Below are 18,985 nucleotides of genomic sequence, written 5' to 3' on the forward strand. Positions count from 1 at the left end.
GGAGTATAACTATGTCTATAGGCCTGATGACTCCACTGCAGTGGGACAAGGATAAAGATCTCCAGAAAATTCCAAAGGAAACTGGAATGGATGATAAATAATGGCCTTGCTAGAATGATCCATGTTCAAAGAATGGGATGTGGGAGGAATGAAATCAAAGCAAGTAAACATGATGCCAACTGGCCATGCCTGCTAGCCTAGTGAAATCTGCAGCTGTTCAAGACAATAGTGAAGCCGGACTTGGAAAACTCTGCTCTGTTTGGGTTGCCCTGCTATGGGAAAGATATGAAATGGAAAAGAATGCAGAAAAAATGTACAAGGATTTTACCAGGATTTGAAGGACAGAGATATATGGAGAGGTTGGACATGCTAAGACGTTGTTGCTTAGAGCATAGAAGACTGAGAGGTAATCTTATACAGGTATTTAAAGTCATATGCAGCAGAGATAGGGTGAATGGACTCAGGCCCTTTTCTCAAGGTTGGGGAATCAAGAACTAAAGATAATAGGTTAAAGGTAAAAGGGGAAAGATTTAATAGGAACTTGAGGAGCAGAATTTTATTACACAAAGGGAGGTACAGTGTATACAGTTTGTGGAACAAGCATATATGTGTAACGTGCTATAATGTTTCACTGCTAATGTAATGGCTTCTCTGTAATGTTCACTGCTGAGGTAACGGTTTCTCTGTAGCAGCAATGTTTGGGTCATGGCTGGAGATAACAGGATGCATGTTAGCCAATAAGAGATCGTTGCTGCGTCTTGTGATTCTGGAAGCAGTTGATCTCACGGGGTTTTGCGAGAGGGAGAGAGAGAGATGACGAGAGAAGACGCGAATGGAGAGATTTGGTAGACCGCCGGACAGGGTGGACTCGGAGCGGGGGGTCCGAAGGTCAACGATACTTGGAGGAGACTGACGGTGGAAGAAGGACTACTGAACTGTATGAGCTCCAACTTTGTGCTCAGACTGCTCATGATTAAATCTTATGATTTGGGCCCTTCTTCTTTTATATATTGATTCTCTATTCACCATATAGTCAAAGTAAGAGTTATAAAGCTTAATCGTTTAATCACATATTGTGTACTGTTTGCTATTTCGGGGTACTGATGTGTAACGGGGGACACATCATGCAGCATCCATCCAAACGAGATTTCTTAAGTTTGGCCGGGCAGGGGGTTATCAACCCCTATATTAAGGTGCTATGTGAAGCGAATGTTACATATGGATATGGTTTGAAAGGAAGTGGTTGGCAAGTACAGTTGTGATTTTGGAAAGGCAGTTAGGCAAGTACATGGACTGGAAAGTTTGAGAAGGTTACGAGACAAGTGGCACTAGCTTGGATTGGGAATCTTGGTCGCATGAACCAGTTGGCCTGAAGGGACTGTCTCTGTACTGTTTTACTCCCTGTTTTAGTACAGTACAGGCACTTTGGCCCATGATGTGGAGAGTTATATAAACCAACTCCATGATCAGTCAGACCTTTCCCTCCTGCTCAGAATATAATCCTCTATTTCCCTACCCCTGTAGCAGGGCGTAGCTACACCTCCACCAAAGGAGATGTAAAGCGCTCCTTCCTTCTGCTAGCCTGCAGATCACCCTTGGGCAAGGTGTAGCACTGGTTTCGAAACCCCCACTGAACAGTGTCATGTGGAGCCATGGGAGCAGGTGGTGGATGGTCGTATGAGCAGCTGGTGCATATCACAAGTCCTGGTTACGCGACCACTGACACCAGGCAGACAATCTCTGAAGAGTATTGATAACGGCTGGGTCACGTGTCTTGTAAAGACACTGTCCAGAAGAAGGCAATGGCAACCTACTAAAAACAGTTTGCCAAGAACAAGCATGGTCATGAGACTATGATTGCCTACATCATTTGACACAGCACATAATGATGATGGTGGTGGGTTTTCTTACATCCATGTGCTCACATAAGAGTCTCTCAAATGTTCTTATTGTATCAGCTTGTACTATCACCCCAGGCAATGTGTTCCAGGCACTTACCACTCTCTGTGTAAAAAAACCTGCCTCCGTCATCTCCCCTTGCACTCTCCTCCACCTTGAATGGATATCTCTGATATCAGCCATTTCAGCCCTGGGCAAAATTCACTGTCTGCCCATTCTATCTATGCCTCATAATCTTATACACATCTATCAAGCTGCCGCTTATCCTCCTTCAGTCCAAAGGAATGATCAGTGTCACTCAGGTCTAGCGACCAAGTTAAAAACTAGAGATCCAGGTATGATCCCCAAAGAGCCATCTCACATGCGCAGTGGCAATTCCAGAGCAAATTTGAATCACTGAAGGATGTGACAAGGTTTGAATGCTATAGCCTGCTACAAAGTGAAACCAAGTGACATAGGTGACAACAAGGCTTTGCTCACAGGAGAGCTCAATGTCATCTATGCTTGCTTTGACCATCAAAGCATGGAGGAACCTTCATGAACTTCCACAGCCCCCAATGATTCTGTGATTTCAGACTCTGATGCTGATTTGAGAGCATCCTTCAGGAGGGTGAAAATACAGAAAGCATCCAGCTTAGACAGGATACCTGGCCAAGTACTAAAGACATGTTCTGATCTATTGCCTGGGGTATTCACCAATATCTTTAACCTCTCAGTTTGGCAGTCTGAGGTACCGATATGCTTCAATTATACCGACGACTGAGATAACCTGCCTCAATGACAATCACACAATAGCACTTACATCCACAGTGATGAAGTGTCTTGAGGGATTGGTGATGAAAGTCTGCCTGATCCACACCAATTTGCCTACTGTCACAACAAGTCAACAGCAGATAACATTTCAACATTTTAACATTTCAACAGAATAACAAGTCAACATTTTATTGGCTCTTCACTCAACTCTGGAGTATCTGGACAGCGAAGATGCATATATTGGGATGCTTTTCATTGATTACAGCTTGGCATTCAACACTACCACTTCCTCAAAACTCATCAATAAGCTTTAAGACCTTGGCTTCCACACCTCACTGTGTAATTGGATCCTTGACTTCCTCACTTGCAGATTCAGTCAGTTCAGATTGGCAACAACATCTCCTCCACAATGTCCTTTGGCACAAGTGCACCACAAGGCTGTCTGCTTAGCCCCCTGCTCTACTCACTTTATATTTATGACTATGGGGCTAAGCACAGCTCCAATACCATATTTATGTTTGCTGATGACACCACTGTCATTGGCCTAATCAAAGATGGTGATGAATCAGCATACAGCATGGAGATTAAAAATCTGGTTGAGTGGTGCCATGATAGCAGCTCTCACACAATGTCAGCAAGACTAAGGAGCTGATTATTGACTTCAGTACTCATCAAGAGATCTGAGGTGGAAAGGGTCAGCAACTTTAGGTTCCTCAGTGTTATCATTTCAGAGAATTTGTCCTGTGTACGGCACATAATTGCCATTATGAAGAAAGCACGGCAGCACCTCTAGTTTTTTAAAAGTTTGTGAAGATTTGGCATGTCATTTACAACTTTGACAAACTTCTGTGTGGTGGAGAGTATATAAACTGATTGCATCTTGACCCGATGTGGAAAAGCCTTGAAAGGACAATCCTGTACAAAGTAGGGGATATGGCCCAGTCCATCACGGGTAAAGCCCATCCCTCTGCACAACAACACGGTATGCTGTTAGAGGAAAGCAATATCCATTATTAAAGACACCCCCCCACCCCCTAGGCCACACTCTCTTCTCACTTCTGCTATCAGAAGATACAGGAGCCTCAGGACCTCCACCACCAGATTCAGGAACAGTTATTACCCTTCAACCATCAGGCTCCTGAACCAGAGGGGATAACCTCACTCGATTTCACTTGCCCCATCACTGAACTGCTCCCACAACCTATGAACTCGCTTTCAAGGACTTTTTATCTCACTTCCTCAATATTTATTGCTTAATTATGTTATTGTTATCATTTCTTTTTTTTCTGGTTTTATTTGCATTCACTCCACTTGTTGCTCATTTGGACATTGTTGTCCATTCTGTTAGGTGTGGTCTTTTACTGAGTCTAATGTGCCTCTTGGTTATGTATTCTGATGGACCACAAGCAAAATGAATCTTAGGGTTGTATATGGTTACTTTGGATTTTGAACGTTGGAAAGCCCTAGTTCACTCATCCTTTCCTCATGAGGCTTTTGTAACTGGAACCTTTTAATACATCAAAACAAGGTGATAAAGTCTGAGTCGCTCCTAAGTTCAGCAAGGTGTGGACCCAGGACTCAATCTCACATCAGTTGGAAACAAAATCGCTGTACCGTATAACTTGGCGAAATGAGTATCGACAGGTACTGGCCAGTAATTTCTCACACGACATTCCATCCATGCCAGGTTAACTCTCCGGGTATTTGGAAGTTTGCTCCTTTTTACTTTGCTCGTGTCAATGCAAATCAAAAAATCACGCAGACGCTGCAAATCCGAAAGAAAATCTGGATACGCTGGCAACACTCCGGCAGGGTGTCCTGATGAAAGATCTCAGCCCGATACGCCGACTGTTTATTTCCCTCCATAGATGCTGTGTTCCTTCATGGGGACAGGCAGTAGCTGCGGAAAAAGAAACCGAGCCTGTGTTTCAGGTCAAAGATTATAGGGTCTTGAAGCTGAAACGTCAATACTGTTTCTTTTCCCACAGATGGAGCCTAACCCTCCGTGTGTTTCTGGAATTTTCCTAGTGCCTCAGTGAAAGGAAGACATTTGACTCGAAGTAGTCTGGGGGAAGGTGGTGTGTGTGGGGGGAGGGGAAGTAATGGTTATAGCATAAGGCTCGTGTTTGCCCATGGGTGGAGGGATGCTCCTTCCCTCTGTTAACCTGCAGGGCGAGGTGTAGTCCCCCATTCAGGGTCACATGCTGCACATCACAAGACCTAGTTGTGTGACCACTGACGTAGGCAATCTCTGAGGAGTATTGATAACGGTTGGGGTCACCCGCCTTGTAAGGACACTGCCCAGAAGGCAATGGCAAACCACGTCTGTCCAAAAATTTGCCAAGAACAATCATGGTGATGGAAAGGGCATAATTACCCATGTCATACGGCACAGCATTTACTGAACAAACAAGTGTTTGCCCAGGTTCTTCCAAAGGCAATGCCTCAAAAAGATGCCATCAATCATTAATGACCATAATCACCCAGGACATGCTCTGCTCTCCCTATCAAAGAAGAGGTATAGGAGCCTGAAGATATACACTCAATATTTTATCAACAGCTTCTTCCCCTCTGTCATTGGATTTCTAAATAGTTCATGAATGTGTGAACATTGCCTCATTATTACTTTCTTGTACTATTTGTTTTACTTTTATCGTGGTTTATAGTAATTTGTTATGCTTGCCCTATACTGCTGTTACAAAACAACAGATTTCATGACTTGTGTCACAGAGGGTAAACCTAATTCTGATTGACAAACTGTTTGCCACTAACTATTCACTTCCCTCATCCCTCCAAATGTCCAGTTGTACACCCAACCCCAACCCCAACCCCTCTGCCAGCGGCTCAACCCCACTCAGACCCCAGGCAGAGTGCTGGCATGCTGGTCACATACCGATTTAGCCGGTGATACAGCAAAAGCAGAGATCCAGAATGTTCATGGGGTCCTAGGCCATAGATCCCTCGTAGCTACTGTGCAAGTTGACAGGGTGGTTAAACAAGCATATGGTGTGTTGGCCTTCATTAGACAGGGGATTGAGTTCAAGAGCCATGAGGTAATGTTGCAGCTCTGTAAAATCCAGGTTCAACTACATTTGGCATATTGTAAGCGCGAGAAAATCTGCTGATGCTGGAAATCCAAGCAACACACACAAAATGCTGGAGGAACTCAGCAGGTCAGACAGCAGCGATGGAAAAGAGTACAGTCGACGTTTCAGGCCAAAAACCCTTCAGCAGGATTGGTGTATTGTGTTAATTTCTGGAAGCCTCATGAAAGGAAAGATGTGGAATCTTTGCAGAGGGTGCAGAGGAGATTTACCAGGATGCTGCCTGGATTAGAGAACATGTCTTATGAGGAAAGATTAAGCAAGTTAGAGGGTTTCTCTTTAGAGTGAAGGAGGATAAGAGGTAATTTGAGAAAAGTGTATAAGATGATGAGGCATTGATAGAATGGACAACCAGCACATTTCTCCTGAGGCTGAGATGGATAATATAAGGGGCATAATTTTAAAGTGATTGGAGGAATATTTGGGGGATGTCAGAGGTAGCTTTTTTTACACGGAGTGGTGGGTCCATGGAATTTACTGCTAGAGGTGGTGGAAAAGGGAGATACATTAGGGATATTCAAGAGTCTCTTAGATAGGCACATGGGTGGAAGAAGAATGAATGGTTACGTGGGTTTGATTGATTTTGGAGTAGGTTAAAGGTTTGGTGGAGCATCATGGGTTGAAAAGTCTGTAGAAACATAAAAAATAGGTGCAAGAATAGGCCATTCGGCCCTTCGAGCCTGCACCACCATTCAGTATGATCATGGCTGATCATCCAACTCAGAACCCTGTACCTGCTTGCTCTCCATACCCCCTGATCCCTTTAGCCACAAGGGCCATATCTAACTTCATCTTAAATATAGCCAATGAACCGACCTCAACTGTTTCCTGTGGCAGAGAATTCCACAGATTCACCACTCTCTGTGTGAGGAAGTTTTTCCTCATCTCAGTCCTGAAAGGCTTCCCCTTAATTCTTAAACTGTGACCCCTCATTCTGGACTTTCCCAACATTGGAAACAATCTTCCTGCATCTAGCCTGTCCAATCCCTTTAGAATTTTATACGTTTCAATAAGAGCCCCCGTCAATCTTCTAAATTCCAGTGAGTATAAGCCTAGTCGATCCAGTCTTTCTTCATATTAAAGTCCTGCCATCCCAGAAATCAATCTGGTGAATCTTCTCTGTACTCCCTCTATGGCAAGAATGTTTTTCCTCAGATTAGGGGACCAAAACTGCACACAATACTCTTGGTGTGGTCTCACCAAGGCCTTGTACAACTGCAGTAGAACCTCCCTGCTCCTGTACTCAAATCCTTTCGCTATGAATGCCAACATACCATTTGCCTTTTTCACCGCCTGCTGTACCTGCATGCCCACCTTCAATGACTGGTGTACAATGATACCCAGATCTCGTTGCACCTCCCCTTTTCCTAATCGGCCACCATTCAGATAATAATCTGTTTTCCTGTTCTTGCAACCAAAGTGGATAACCTCACATTTATCCACATTAAATTGCATCTGCTATGAATTTGCCCACTCACCTAACCTATCCAAGTCACCCTGCATCCTCTTAGCATCCTCCTCACAGCTAACACTGCCGCCCAGCTTCGTGTCATCCGCAAACTTGGAGATGCTGCATTTAATTCCCTCGTCTAAATCATTTATATTGTAAACAACTGGGGTCCCAGCACTGAGCCTTGCAGTACCCCACTAGTCACTGCCTGCCATTCTGAAAAGGTCCCGTTTACTCCCACTCTTTGCTTCCTGTCTGCCAACCAATTCTCTAGCCACATCAATACCATACCCCCAAAACCGTGTGCTTTAAGTTTGCACACTAACCTCCCATGTGGGACCTTGTCAAAAGCCTTTTGAAAATCTAAATATACCACATCCACTGTACTGTTCTTGGTTCTAAAACTTTACAATACCTTGAATCGAAGCATTATCCAACTAAAGTTCTTTGGTTCATATCTCTTTTGGTCCCTCCTACCCTCATACAGTACTTATCCAAATGCTCTTCAAATGTTGTTATTGCACGTGCCTCAACTACTTCCTCAGGCAGCTTGATCCATATATGTGACCGACCCCCCCACTGCATGAAGAAGCTGCCCGAGTTCTTTCTAAATCATCCCCCCCCCCCCAAACCTTTAACCAATATCCTCTAGGTTTTAGTTCCCTTTCCTTGGAAAATGAGTACAAACAGTGGCCACTTTATTAGATATCTCCTGTACCTAATAAAGTGGCCACTGAGTGTATAATCATGGTCTTCTGCTGGCCCATCCACTTCAGGTTTAACGTGTTGTGCATTTAGAGATGCTCTTCTGTTGTAACATGTGGTTATGAGTAACAATTATTAAATTCTCCTTTACACTCGTGACGTTAAACAATTATGAATCTTGCGCTACTGTCGCTTTCCTGTCAGCTTGAAGCCACTCACGGGATTTGGTTTTTTTTTGTTTGTGTTTTGCACCATCCTCTGTAAATTCCAGAGACTGTTGCATGTGAATATCCTAGGAGATCAGCAGATTCTGAGATACTCCAAAGCTGTGAATAAACAAGGAAATTTGTAGTCATCTGAGAGCTGGATCTGTGGCATTGAAGACCAAACTACAGTCCAGTGATCACATTAATCTCCTGATGTTTCTGCAATTCTGAGATGAGATCTATGTGATTATTAGACAGTAGTTTATATTGGTCTTCTTCAGTTTCCTGTTTTCCTGCTTGTTACTAATTGACGGGTTGGAGTTCCAGGCGGGCGATGTGTTAGCGTTTGTGTGAGGGAGGGGTTTGGGATTTGGGGTCTGCTGTTCTTATTGGTTTTCCTGTGTAGACGATCTGTTAGTTTTCTGTGTGGGAGATGCGGTTAGGGGTTTGGTGCTGTTTCCGCTGTTCTTTTTATGAGGGAAGGTGCTGGGGGTTTAGGGATTCTGATGTTCTGGCTGCCATTTTCCAGGAGTGGACGAGTGTGTGCCTACAAACACTTACTGTCCATTCCCAAAACAAAAGCCGTGGATGAACCAGGAGGTACGTCATCTGCTGAGGGGTAGATCTGTGGCGTTCAGGGCAGGCAACCCAGGCCTGTACTAGAAAACCAGGTATGATCTGCAGAGGACTATTTCAAAGGCAAAGAGACAATTTTGAATGAGGTTGGAGGCAACATTGGATACACGACAACTCTGGCAGTGTTTGCAAGACATTACTTCCTACAAAGGCAGCGACACTTCACTACCAGATGAACTCAAGGCCTTCTATGCCCACTTTGAAAGGGACTATATAACTGCAGCTGTGAAGATCCCTGCTGCACCTGATGACCCTGTGATCTCTGTCTCAGAGGCTGATGATAGGCTGTCTTTAAAGAGAGTGAACCCTCCCTCACAAAGCGGAAGATCCCGGTGGAGAACCTGGTAAGGCTGTGAAACCCTGTGCCAACCAACTGGTGGGAGTACTCAAGGACATTTTCAACCTCTCACTGCTATGGGTGCAAATTTCCACTTGCTTCAAAAAGGCAATAATTATATCAGTCCCTAAGAAAAATAATGCAAGCTGCCTTAATGACTATCGCCCGGTAGCACTCACATCTTCAGTGATGAAATGCTTTGAGAGGTTGGTCATGAATAGACTGAACTCCTGCCTCAGCAAGGGCTTGGACCCACTGCAATTTGCCTATCACCACAACAGGTCAACAGCAGATGTCATCTCAATGGGTCTTCACATGGCCTTAGAACACCTGGACAACACAAACACCTATGTCAGGATGTTGTTCATCGAATATAGCTCAGCATTTAATACCATCATTCCCACAATCTTGACTGAGAATTTACAGAACTTGGGCTTCTGTACTTCCCTCTGCAATTGGATCCTCGAATTCCTAACCGAAAGACCACAATCTGTGCAGTTAGTGATAACATACCCTCCTCGCTGATGATCAGCACTGGCACACCTCAGAGGTGTGTGCTTAGCCCACTGCTTTACTCTCTCTATACCCATGACTGCGTGGCTAGGCATAGCTCAAACACCATCTATAAATTTGCTGTTGATACAACCATTGTTGGTAGAATCTCAGGTGGTGATGAGAGGGTATACAAGAGTGTGATATGCCAACTAGTGGGGTGGTGTCACAGCAACAATCTGGCACTCAACGTCAGTAAGATGAAAGACCTGATTGTGGACTTCAGGAAGGGTAAGATGAAGGAACACATACCAATCCTCATAGAGGGATCAGAAGTGGAGAGAGTGAGCAGCTTCAAGTTCCTGGGTGTCAAGATCTCTGAGGATCTAACCTGGTCCCAGCATAATGATGTAGTTATAAAGAAGGCAAGACAGTGGCTATACTTCATTAGGAGTTTGAAGAGATTTGGTATGTCAACAAATACACTCAAAAACTTCTATAGATTTACTGAGGAAAGTATTCTGACAGGCTGCTGTATGGGGGGGCGGGGGGCTGGTGGCTACTGCACAGGACTGAAGGAAGAAGCTGCAGAGGGTTGTAAATCTAGTCAGCTCCATCTTGGGTACCAGCCTACAAAGTACCCAGGACATCTTCAGGGAGCAGCGTCTCAGAAAGGCAGTGCCCATTAAGGACCTCCAGCACCCAGAGCATTCCCTTTTCTCACTGTTACCATCAGGTAGGAGGTACAGAAGCCTGAAGGCACACACTCAGTGATTCAGGAACAGCTTCTTCTCCTCTACCATCTGATTCCTAAATGGACATTGAACCTCACTGTTTTTAATATACAGTATTTCTGTTTTTTGAACATTTTTTTAAATCTATTCAATATACCTATACTCTAATCGATTTATTTATTTATTTATTATTTTTTTCTCTTCTAGATTATGTATTGCATTGAACTGCTACTGCTAAATTAACAAGTTTCACATTATCTGCCGGTGATAATAAACCTGATTCTGATTTTCATTATGATCTTTTGGTTTTAGTACAAGGCAGGAGTTGATGGGGTTGGGGTTTGCGAATTTTTTTTCTCTTTCTTTTCGTGAGGCGAGGGGGGCTGATGACTTTTCTTTCAATGACTCCTGTGGTTTTTCTGTATTTCCTGGCTATCTGGTGAAGACGAATATCAGAATTGTATTCTCCATGCATCCTTTGAAAATAAAATTAACCTTTGAATCTGTGCTCCAGAATTAAACTGGAAGGACAGGTACGACCTGTGAAAGGCTATTTTAAGAGTGATAAAACAATTCCAATTGAAGTTGGAGATAGAATCAGATGCACATCAGCTCCCGCAGGGTTTACAGGCCATTATTTCCTACAATCATGAATGGCTGTGATGTGTCACACCCAGGTGAACGCAATGCCTTTCATGTATGCTTTGAAAAGATTCATCTGTGTGAATACTTGCAGTATCTGCTGACCCTGTGACCTCTGTCTCAGAACATTTTTCAAGAGGGTACACCCTCGCAAGGCGTCAAGCCCTGACAGTCTACCTGGTAGAGCACTAAAAACCTGTGCCAAGCCAACTGCCAGGAGTGTTCAAGGGCATCTTCAATCTCACTGATGAAGTTGGAGGTTCCCATTCGCCTCTAAAAGGTGACAATCATAACAGTGCCCAAGGAGAGGAGGGTGAGCTGCCTCAATGACTATTGGCCAGTTGTAACTCACATCCACTGTGTTGAAATGCTTTGAGAGGTTGATCATCTCCTGCCTAAGCAAGGGCTTGGGCCGGCTGCAACTTGCCTATTGCCACAATCGGTTCTCAGCTGATGCAACCTCACTGGCCCTCCACTCAGCCATGGATCACCTGATCAATAGTAATACTTTCAGCAGACTGCTGTTTATTAACTGCTGCTCAGTGCTCAACACAACCATGCCCTTAGTTCCAATCAACAAGCTCCAAATTCTGGGTCTCTGTAACTCCCTCTGCAATTGGATTTTTGACTTCCTCGCTGGGAGAACACAATCAGTGCAGATCGGAAATAACATCTCCTCAATGCTGATAATCAACACTGGCACACCTCAAGGAGTTAACCCACTGCTCTACTTTCTCTACACCCAGGACTGTGTGGCGAGGCACAGCTCAAATGCCTTCTATAAATTTGCCACTGTCACAACTATAGTTGACAGAATTTCAGATGGTAACTAGGAGGCGTACAGGAGCGAGATAGATCAGCTCATTGAGTGGTGTCTCAACAACAACCCTGCACTCAACGTTAGTAAGACCAAGAAACTGATGTGAACTTAAGGATGGTTAAATCGAGGTAACACCAATCGGTCCTCATGGAGGGATCAGCAGGGAAAACAATGAGCAGTTTCAAGTTCTGAGTGTCAACATCCCAAGGTCATCTTTGGCATTGATCAAGACTTTTGATCTGCCAAAGGGTTTTGAAGGTGGGTGGCATATGAAAGTTTGGAATCTGAGATTGATCAATCTTTTCAAGGCCATGAGACTGACTGAAGAAAAAAGTCAAGAGGCAGTTCTCTCAGGAGAGGGGCTGGGATGTTTCATCACACAAGATCAAAATATAGACCTGGCAAAAGGAAGTGGTGCTTATTCAAGAAAATATTTTAAACCAGATTGACAGAATAATACTATTAAAAGATACTGGGGAAAGTAGAGATTAGGCCAGTGAATGGAATTAATGTGCAGATCATCTATGGTTTGTCTATAAAAGATTAAAGACTAGCTTTATTTGTCACATGTACTTCAATACATACAGTGAAATCTGTCCTGATGGAGGGTCTCAGTCTGAAGTCCACATCATTTCCATCGATGCTGCCTGACCTGCTGAGTTCCTCCAGCATCTTGTGTGTGTTGCAGCTAAAAGCGTCATTTTGCATCAAACCATATCAGAAAGGATTGTGCTGGGCAGGCCACAAGTGTCGCTCCAGTTACAGAGAGTGGCAAGAATTGAACCCCAACCTTGCAGCTAGTTCTGCAAGGTGTTACACTAACCGCGACATTACCGTGTGACTCCATTTGAATCTGAATATCTGAATGGGGGGGGTGGAAATTGAGGGAAACAAAAGCTAACTTTCATTCCCATTGTATGATTTCCTTTAAGTGGATAGTAAGTTTCTACAGAGAGTGTGGTGTGCTGCTGATATCTTAGCACCCGATTACTGAGGACGTCTGGAACAGATGAGGTGAAGGGCCTGTTTCTACAATATGTTCCTCTATGACTCTGTGGCTATCGTGACACAGTGGTCAGCTAAGTTGCATCAGAGTTCCAAGGTCCCACCTACATTACTGCTGCTGTGTGTATGGACTTTGCACGTTCGCACTATGAATTGCAGGTTCCCGTCTTCCTCCAGCACCTTAAAGATGTGCAGGTCGGTAGACTAACTGTAAATTGCCCTACTTAAAAGTTGTGAACTCAATCAGTTCTATCATGGGCGCTAGCCTCCCCAGCATCCATGACATGTTCAAAGGAGCGATGCTTTCATTAATGTGGCAGCCATCACTAAGGACTTCCATCACCCAGGACATGCCTCTTACTCATTGCTACCATCAGGGATGGGGCAACAGGAGCTTGAAAACACATCTCTGCCATCAGATTTCAGAGTGAACATTAACCCTATAAACACCACCACTTTACTTCTGTTTCTCTTTTCGTACTATTAATTTAACTTATGTAAAATATGCATACAGTTACTGTATTCATTCACTTTGTACACTGAGTGATTGTAGCAGTTGTAGAGATGGAAGGGTGGGAAAGAAAAGGTGATATTTTTATTGTAAGTCACAAAACAGGTAAGATGAAGGAGGGTTCAGTTTCAGATGGAGGATTTGGGTGCCCCATGGTGGGAATGTGGGAATGGAGCAAATGGAACTCCAGGAACACTTAATGGTGTAATGAGTTCTCTGGGCCTGTGTAGGGCGCCAGAGAGCATTGGGCACTGAACCTTTTAGAGCACTTGAACGTGTTAATTGTTGTTTACAACAGTCATAACACACACAAATTGCTGGTGGAACTCAGCAGGCCAAGTAGCATCTATGGAAAAAAAAGTACAGTTCACATTTCAGGCCAAAACCCTTCAGGACTGGGAAAAGCACGCTGAGGAGTAGATTTGAAAGATGGGGGGTGGGATGGGGAGAGAGAGCCACCAAGTGATAGAAACGTAGAAAATAGGAGCAGGAGTAGGCCATTCAGCCCTTTGAGCCTGCACCACCATTCAGTATGATCTTGGCTGATCATCCAACTCAGAACCCTGTACCTGCTTTCTCTCCATACCCCCGATCCCTTTAGCCACAAAGGCCTTATTTAACTCCCTCTCAAATATAACCAATGAACTGGTCTCAACTGTTTCCTGTGGCAGAGAATTCCACACATTCACCACTCTCTGTGTGAAGAAGTTTCTCCTCATCTCGGTCCTAAAAGGCTTCCCTTTTATCCTTAAACTGTGACCCCTCATTCTGGACTTCCCCAACATCGGAAACAATCTTCCTGCATCTAGCCTGTCCAATCCCTTTAGAATTTTATATGTTTCAATAAGATCCCCCGTCAATCTTCTAAATTCCAGCGAGTATAAGCCCAGTCGATCCAGTCTTTCTTCATATTAAAGTCCTGCCATTCTAGGAATCAATCTGGTGAACCTTCTTTGTACTCCCTCTATGGCAAGAATGTCTTTCTTCAGATTAGGGGACCAAAACTGCACACAATACTCCAGGTGCGGTCTCACCAAGGCCTTGTACAACTGCAGTAGAACCTCCCTGCTCCTGTACTCGAATCCTCTTGCTATGAATGCCAACATACCATTCACCTTTTTCACCGCCTGCTGTACCTGCATGCCCACCTTCAATGACTGGTGTACAATGACACCCAGGTCTCATTGCATCTCCCCTTTTCCTAATCGGCCACCATTCAGATAATAATCTGTTTTCCTGTTCTTGGCACCAAAGTGGATAACCTCACATTTATCCACATTAAATTGCATCTGCCATGAATTTGCCCACTCACCTAACCTATCCAAGTCACCCTGCATCCTCTTAGCATCCTCCTCACAGCTAACTCCGCCGCCCAGCTTCGTGTCATCCCCAAACTTGGAGATGCTGCATTTAATTCCCTCGTCTAAATAGGAGAAACCTGAAGGGGGAGGAATGAAGTAAAGAGCTGGGAAATTGATTGGTGAAAAAGACAGAATGCCATAGAAGAAAGAAGATGGTGAAAGGAGCCCCAGAGGGAGGCAATGGGCTGGCTAGGAGATAAGATGAGAGAGAGAAAAGGGGATGGGAAATGGAGGAGGAGGGGTATTACCAGAAGTTTGAGAAATCAATGTTCATGCCATTAGGTTGGAGGCTACTCAAATGGAATATAGGCTATTGTTCCTCCAACCTGAGTGTGGCCTCATCATGACACTGGAGAAGGTCATCGATTGACATATCGGAATGGGAATGGTAAGTGTAATTAAAATGGTGGCCACTGGAGGTTCCCGCTTGTTCTGGCTGTTGGAGCGTAGATGCTTGGCAATCTCCAATCTCCGTCGGGTCTCACCGACTTACAGGATCCCATTGGAGGTGGCGAAGTTTTCTTGCTGGTTGGATCCCGTTGGAGGTGGCTCCGGCCCCATTGAGTTTACAGGGAATGGTGTGAAAAATAAACAACATGCAGTGAGCAGCAGTTGTGAGAGTGAAAATGCTTTGTTAATGAGAGAGGCCAGAGGACAATGACCAGATCAACGACATTAACTCAAATAAACCCATGTTATAACAGTGCAAAAGAGCATCTCTGAAAACACAACATATTGAACCTTGAAGTGGATCTGCTACAGCAGCAGCAGATCATGAACGTATACTTGGTGACTCAGTGACCACCTTATTAGATACAGGTGGAGAGTAGTTTAGCGTCCAGTGGTCTATTTGCATTCAATGGAGGACTGTACTCAGGGCCAGAGCCAATAAGCTTTAAAAACAACACCTTACTCTTCAGGGAGTTTCATTGCAGCCTTCCAGATTCAACAGTGGAAAACAGTTTCTCATTGTCACATGCAACCCTATTACAACCTAAAACCCCCATACCCCTGCATCAGCATGGATAACTTCACTCACTTCAACACCGAACTGATTCCACAACCTACCGACTCACTTTGAAGGATCCTATAACTCACGCCCTCAGTATTATTTATTTACTTTTTTTATTATTATTTGTTCTTTTTTGTATTTGCACAGCTTGTCTTCTTTTGCACATTGTTAGTTTGTTGCATGCAGGTTGTTTGTCTGTCTTTGAGTGTGGTTTTACATTGACTCTATTGTATTTCCTTGTTCTGGTGTGAATGCCTGCAAGAAAATTAACTTCATGGAGAAGGGACAAATGTTGCAGCATCAGAGGCGAGGACTTAGCCTGGTTTATTGGAGCCATGAGGCAGCAGCTTTACTAACAGCGGCACTGTGCCACTTTATGGGGATGGGCAGAGTTGGGTTTGGTATCTTCTGCAGGATGGGACTGACGGGCAGCACAGTAGCATAGCGGTTAGCGTAATGCTTTGCAACAGCATTCCAAAGGTCAGGGTTCAATTCCCTCCACCATCTATAAGGGGTCTGTACAATCTCCCCGTAACCACATGGGTTTCCTCCGGGTGTTCCAATTCCTCCTACCTTTCAGAAAGACATGAAGGTTAGCTTTAGTAATTTGTGGGCACAATAAGTTGGCGCGGGAAGCGTTGGTGACACTTGTGAGCTGCCTCCAGCACACTTTCAGGTTGCATTGCTCATTGAGGCGAAACAACTCATTTCATGGTGTTTTTTCGATGTACTTGTAAGCAAATAAAGCAAATCTCTTTACCTTTTAAGCCCTTTTCTAAATGCGTCCATGGTGGTACTGTTAGGACAGGGAGGGAGGGTCGCAATGCTGCAGGAAGTGGAGTGACCATTAAAAACCTTGTCAAATGCCAAAACAATTTTTTAAAAATTCAAGTTTCAGGTTCACAATGGATTCTGATTTGGAATCGGAGTGGTTCTGTAAGGACAGCATGCTTGAGCATTTAATTCCTGAATACCTCACTCATCGTCATTTCCTACAGAGACAAAAGCTTTGAAATTAAATCAGCCTCAAGTGCAATAGCTTACAGTACCTGCTGAACCTACAGAAAATGACACAGTTCACTGCCTAAATACAGGTTCAGAGGGAAGTGTCTCCATTTTGTGAGATAGTTGACATCGCCTGCAGCGGACTTTCTTCACTCCTGAATGGTTGTTGAGCCCCACATCGCCTGGACACAAACCTACTTGCAGCAGTGGTAAACCTCCTCCTGAAGGTGTCACCAGCCAGAAAGTACAGGATGGGGTCTACACAGCTGTTGAGACTGGCAAGACCCCTGGTCACTTGGTACATGGCGTACACCCTATTATTCCACGTGCACATGTCTATCCCTTGGTAATAAAGTCTGGACTGAAGGTTTAGATTCTTCATCACGTGGAAGGGCAGGTAGGAGATTGCGAAGACCAGCAACACAATGATGACCAGACGCACGGACTTGCCTCGTAGAGGAGTCTTCATGTCATTTGATATCAGCGCCTTCACTATGAAACCGTAACAGACCAGGATGATGGCAAAGGGGATGCAGAATCCGAAGAAGGTAGTGCTCATACTGTAGATGAAGTACGTGTGAAGGAGTTCCTTTGACGTTGTGTCATAACAGGTGTTGGTTTTATTCTTCCTGAGCCCTGTCCTGGAGAAGTACAGTATCGGGGAGATGCTGACTGCCACAGCAATCCACACACATGTGCAGACGATGATGGCTGACTTCTTCTTCAGCCTGCCCAGAGACTTCATGGGATGGACAACCCCCGTGTACCTATGGACACTGATGCAGGTGAGGAACAAGATACTGCTGTACAAGTTGACATGGAATATAAACCGCTGCAGCTTGCACAGAGCCTCACCAAAGATCCAGTCCGTCTTGTTGAAGTAGTAAAAGATCAGAATGGGCAGGGAGAAGACGTAGAAGAGATCGGCCAGGACGAGGTTGAACATGTAGATGGTGATGCTACTCCAAGGTCGCATGTGGAATATGAACATCCAGAGGGCAACACTGTTGCCGATGAAGCCGGTGACAAAGACGATGATGTACATGATGGGCAGGTAGTAAAACTGGAAGCCCTTGGTCAAGTAACAGGTTTTGTTGATAGCAGCGGTTGGACTACTCGTAAAGTCAGAGAAGTTAGAAAAAGTTTCCTCCATTGTATCAAAGCCAAGGTTGTCCATTCAGCATCAACAGGTTGGCCCGTGTTCCAACAATGTAAAAAGCATCTGAAACATTGAACAAGAGAAGTTTAGCTTTGTATTATCTACAATATTTAATCACTATTTTGATATTTTAAGGGAATTATCTCTATCAACTATAACTTGAAAGGCCCGAATAGTGGCCATGGAGAGGATGTTTCTTAAACTGAGGGAGTCTAGGACGAGAGGACACAGACTCAGAACAGAGAAATGTCCATTTAGAACAGAGATGAGGAAGAATTTCTTTAGTCAAAGGGTGGTGATTCTGTGGAATTCATTGCCACAGCCAGAGGCCATGTCATTGGATATATTGAAGCAGTTGTTGATAGTTTCTTGTTTATTAAGGGCATCAAAGATAATGGGAAGAAAGTGAGAGAATGGGGTTGAAGGGTTTAATAAATCAGCCATGATAGAATGGCGGCACAGACACAATGGGCTAAGTGGCCTAATTCTATTCCTATGTCTTATGGTCTTGTATCTTATGTGCTAACTCTGCTAGAGGCAGAAAGAATGGGTGTGTACACAGATTATTATGCTCCAACATTTGGTGAGATCATGACTCATTTCATCTTGCCCTCACCAGCACTTTTTTGCTCTGTCACTGCAATCCTTGACTTCCTAAATTTCTAAAGATCTGACTAATTCAGTCTCGCATATCGTACTCCTCTACACCAGTGAGGCTGGACACAGATTGGGGGATAGCTTCATCAAGCACCTTTACTCTGTCCTCCATACCATCCAGGACCTCCCAGGTATTTCAATTCTTCTCCCATTCCCAAACTGATCCATCCGTCCACAACCTGCTCTAATGCCAAGTTGAGCCAGACACAGATTAGGGGAACAGCACCTTAGATTCCACTTGCTAGTTTCCAAACTGACCATCTATTTCCCCAGCTACCGGTAGCCATTCCTCCCTGTCTCCTCCGCCCATCCATCCATTTATAAACTAGCTATCCATCTATTTAGTGACACCACACGGTAACAGGCCATTCTGGCCCAGCGAGCCTGCGTTGCCCAAATACACCTCACTAATGACTAACATGCACTTGTATGCAGAGTAGGAGAAAACCAGAGCATCCAAAGAAAACCCGCGTGGTCACAGGGAGAATGCAGAGAGC

At 44.4% G+C, this 18,985-nt stretch overlaps 1 protein-coding gene across 4 annotated transcripts in view; it reads right to left on the reverse strand.

The window, feature by feature from the left end:
• Positions 1-12,294: 12,294 nt before the first annotated feature.
• p2ry1 (purinergic receptor P2Y1) overlaps positions 12,295-18,985 on the reverse strand; it is a 161,821-nt gene continuing 155,130 nt past the window's right edge. For 3 of the 4 annotated variants that reach the window (XM_059992475.1, XM_059992458.1, XM_059992469.1), the window contains one exon: positions 12,295-17,894. In XM_059992475.1, coding sequence (XP_059848458.1) covers positions 16,764-17,849 — 1,086 coding nt within the window. In that variant the 5' untranslated portion in view covers positions 17,850-17,894 and the 3' untranslated portion in view covers positions 12,295-16,763. The remainder of the gene's footprint in view (positions 17,895-18,985) is intronic. The other variant, XM_059992449.1, reaches the window with a different exon arrangement.

The sequence above is a fragment of the Hypanus sabinus genome, chromosome 2 (assembly GCF_030144855.1).
Source record: "Hypanus sabinus isolate sHypSab1 chromosome 2, sHypSab1.hap1, whole genome shotgun sequence".
NCBI classification, from domain to species: domain Eukaryota; kingdom Metazoa; phylum Chordata; class Chondrichthyes; order Myliobatiformes; family Dasyatidae; genus Hypanus; species Hypanus sabinus.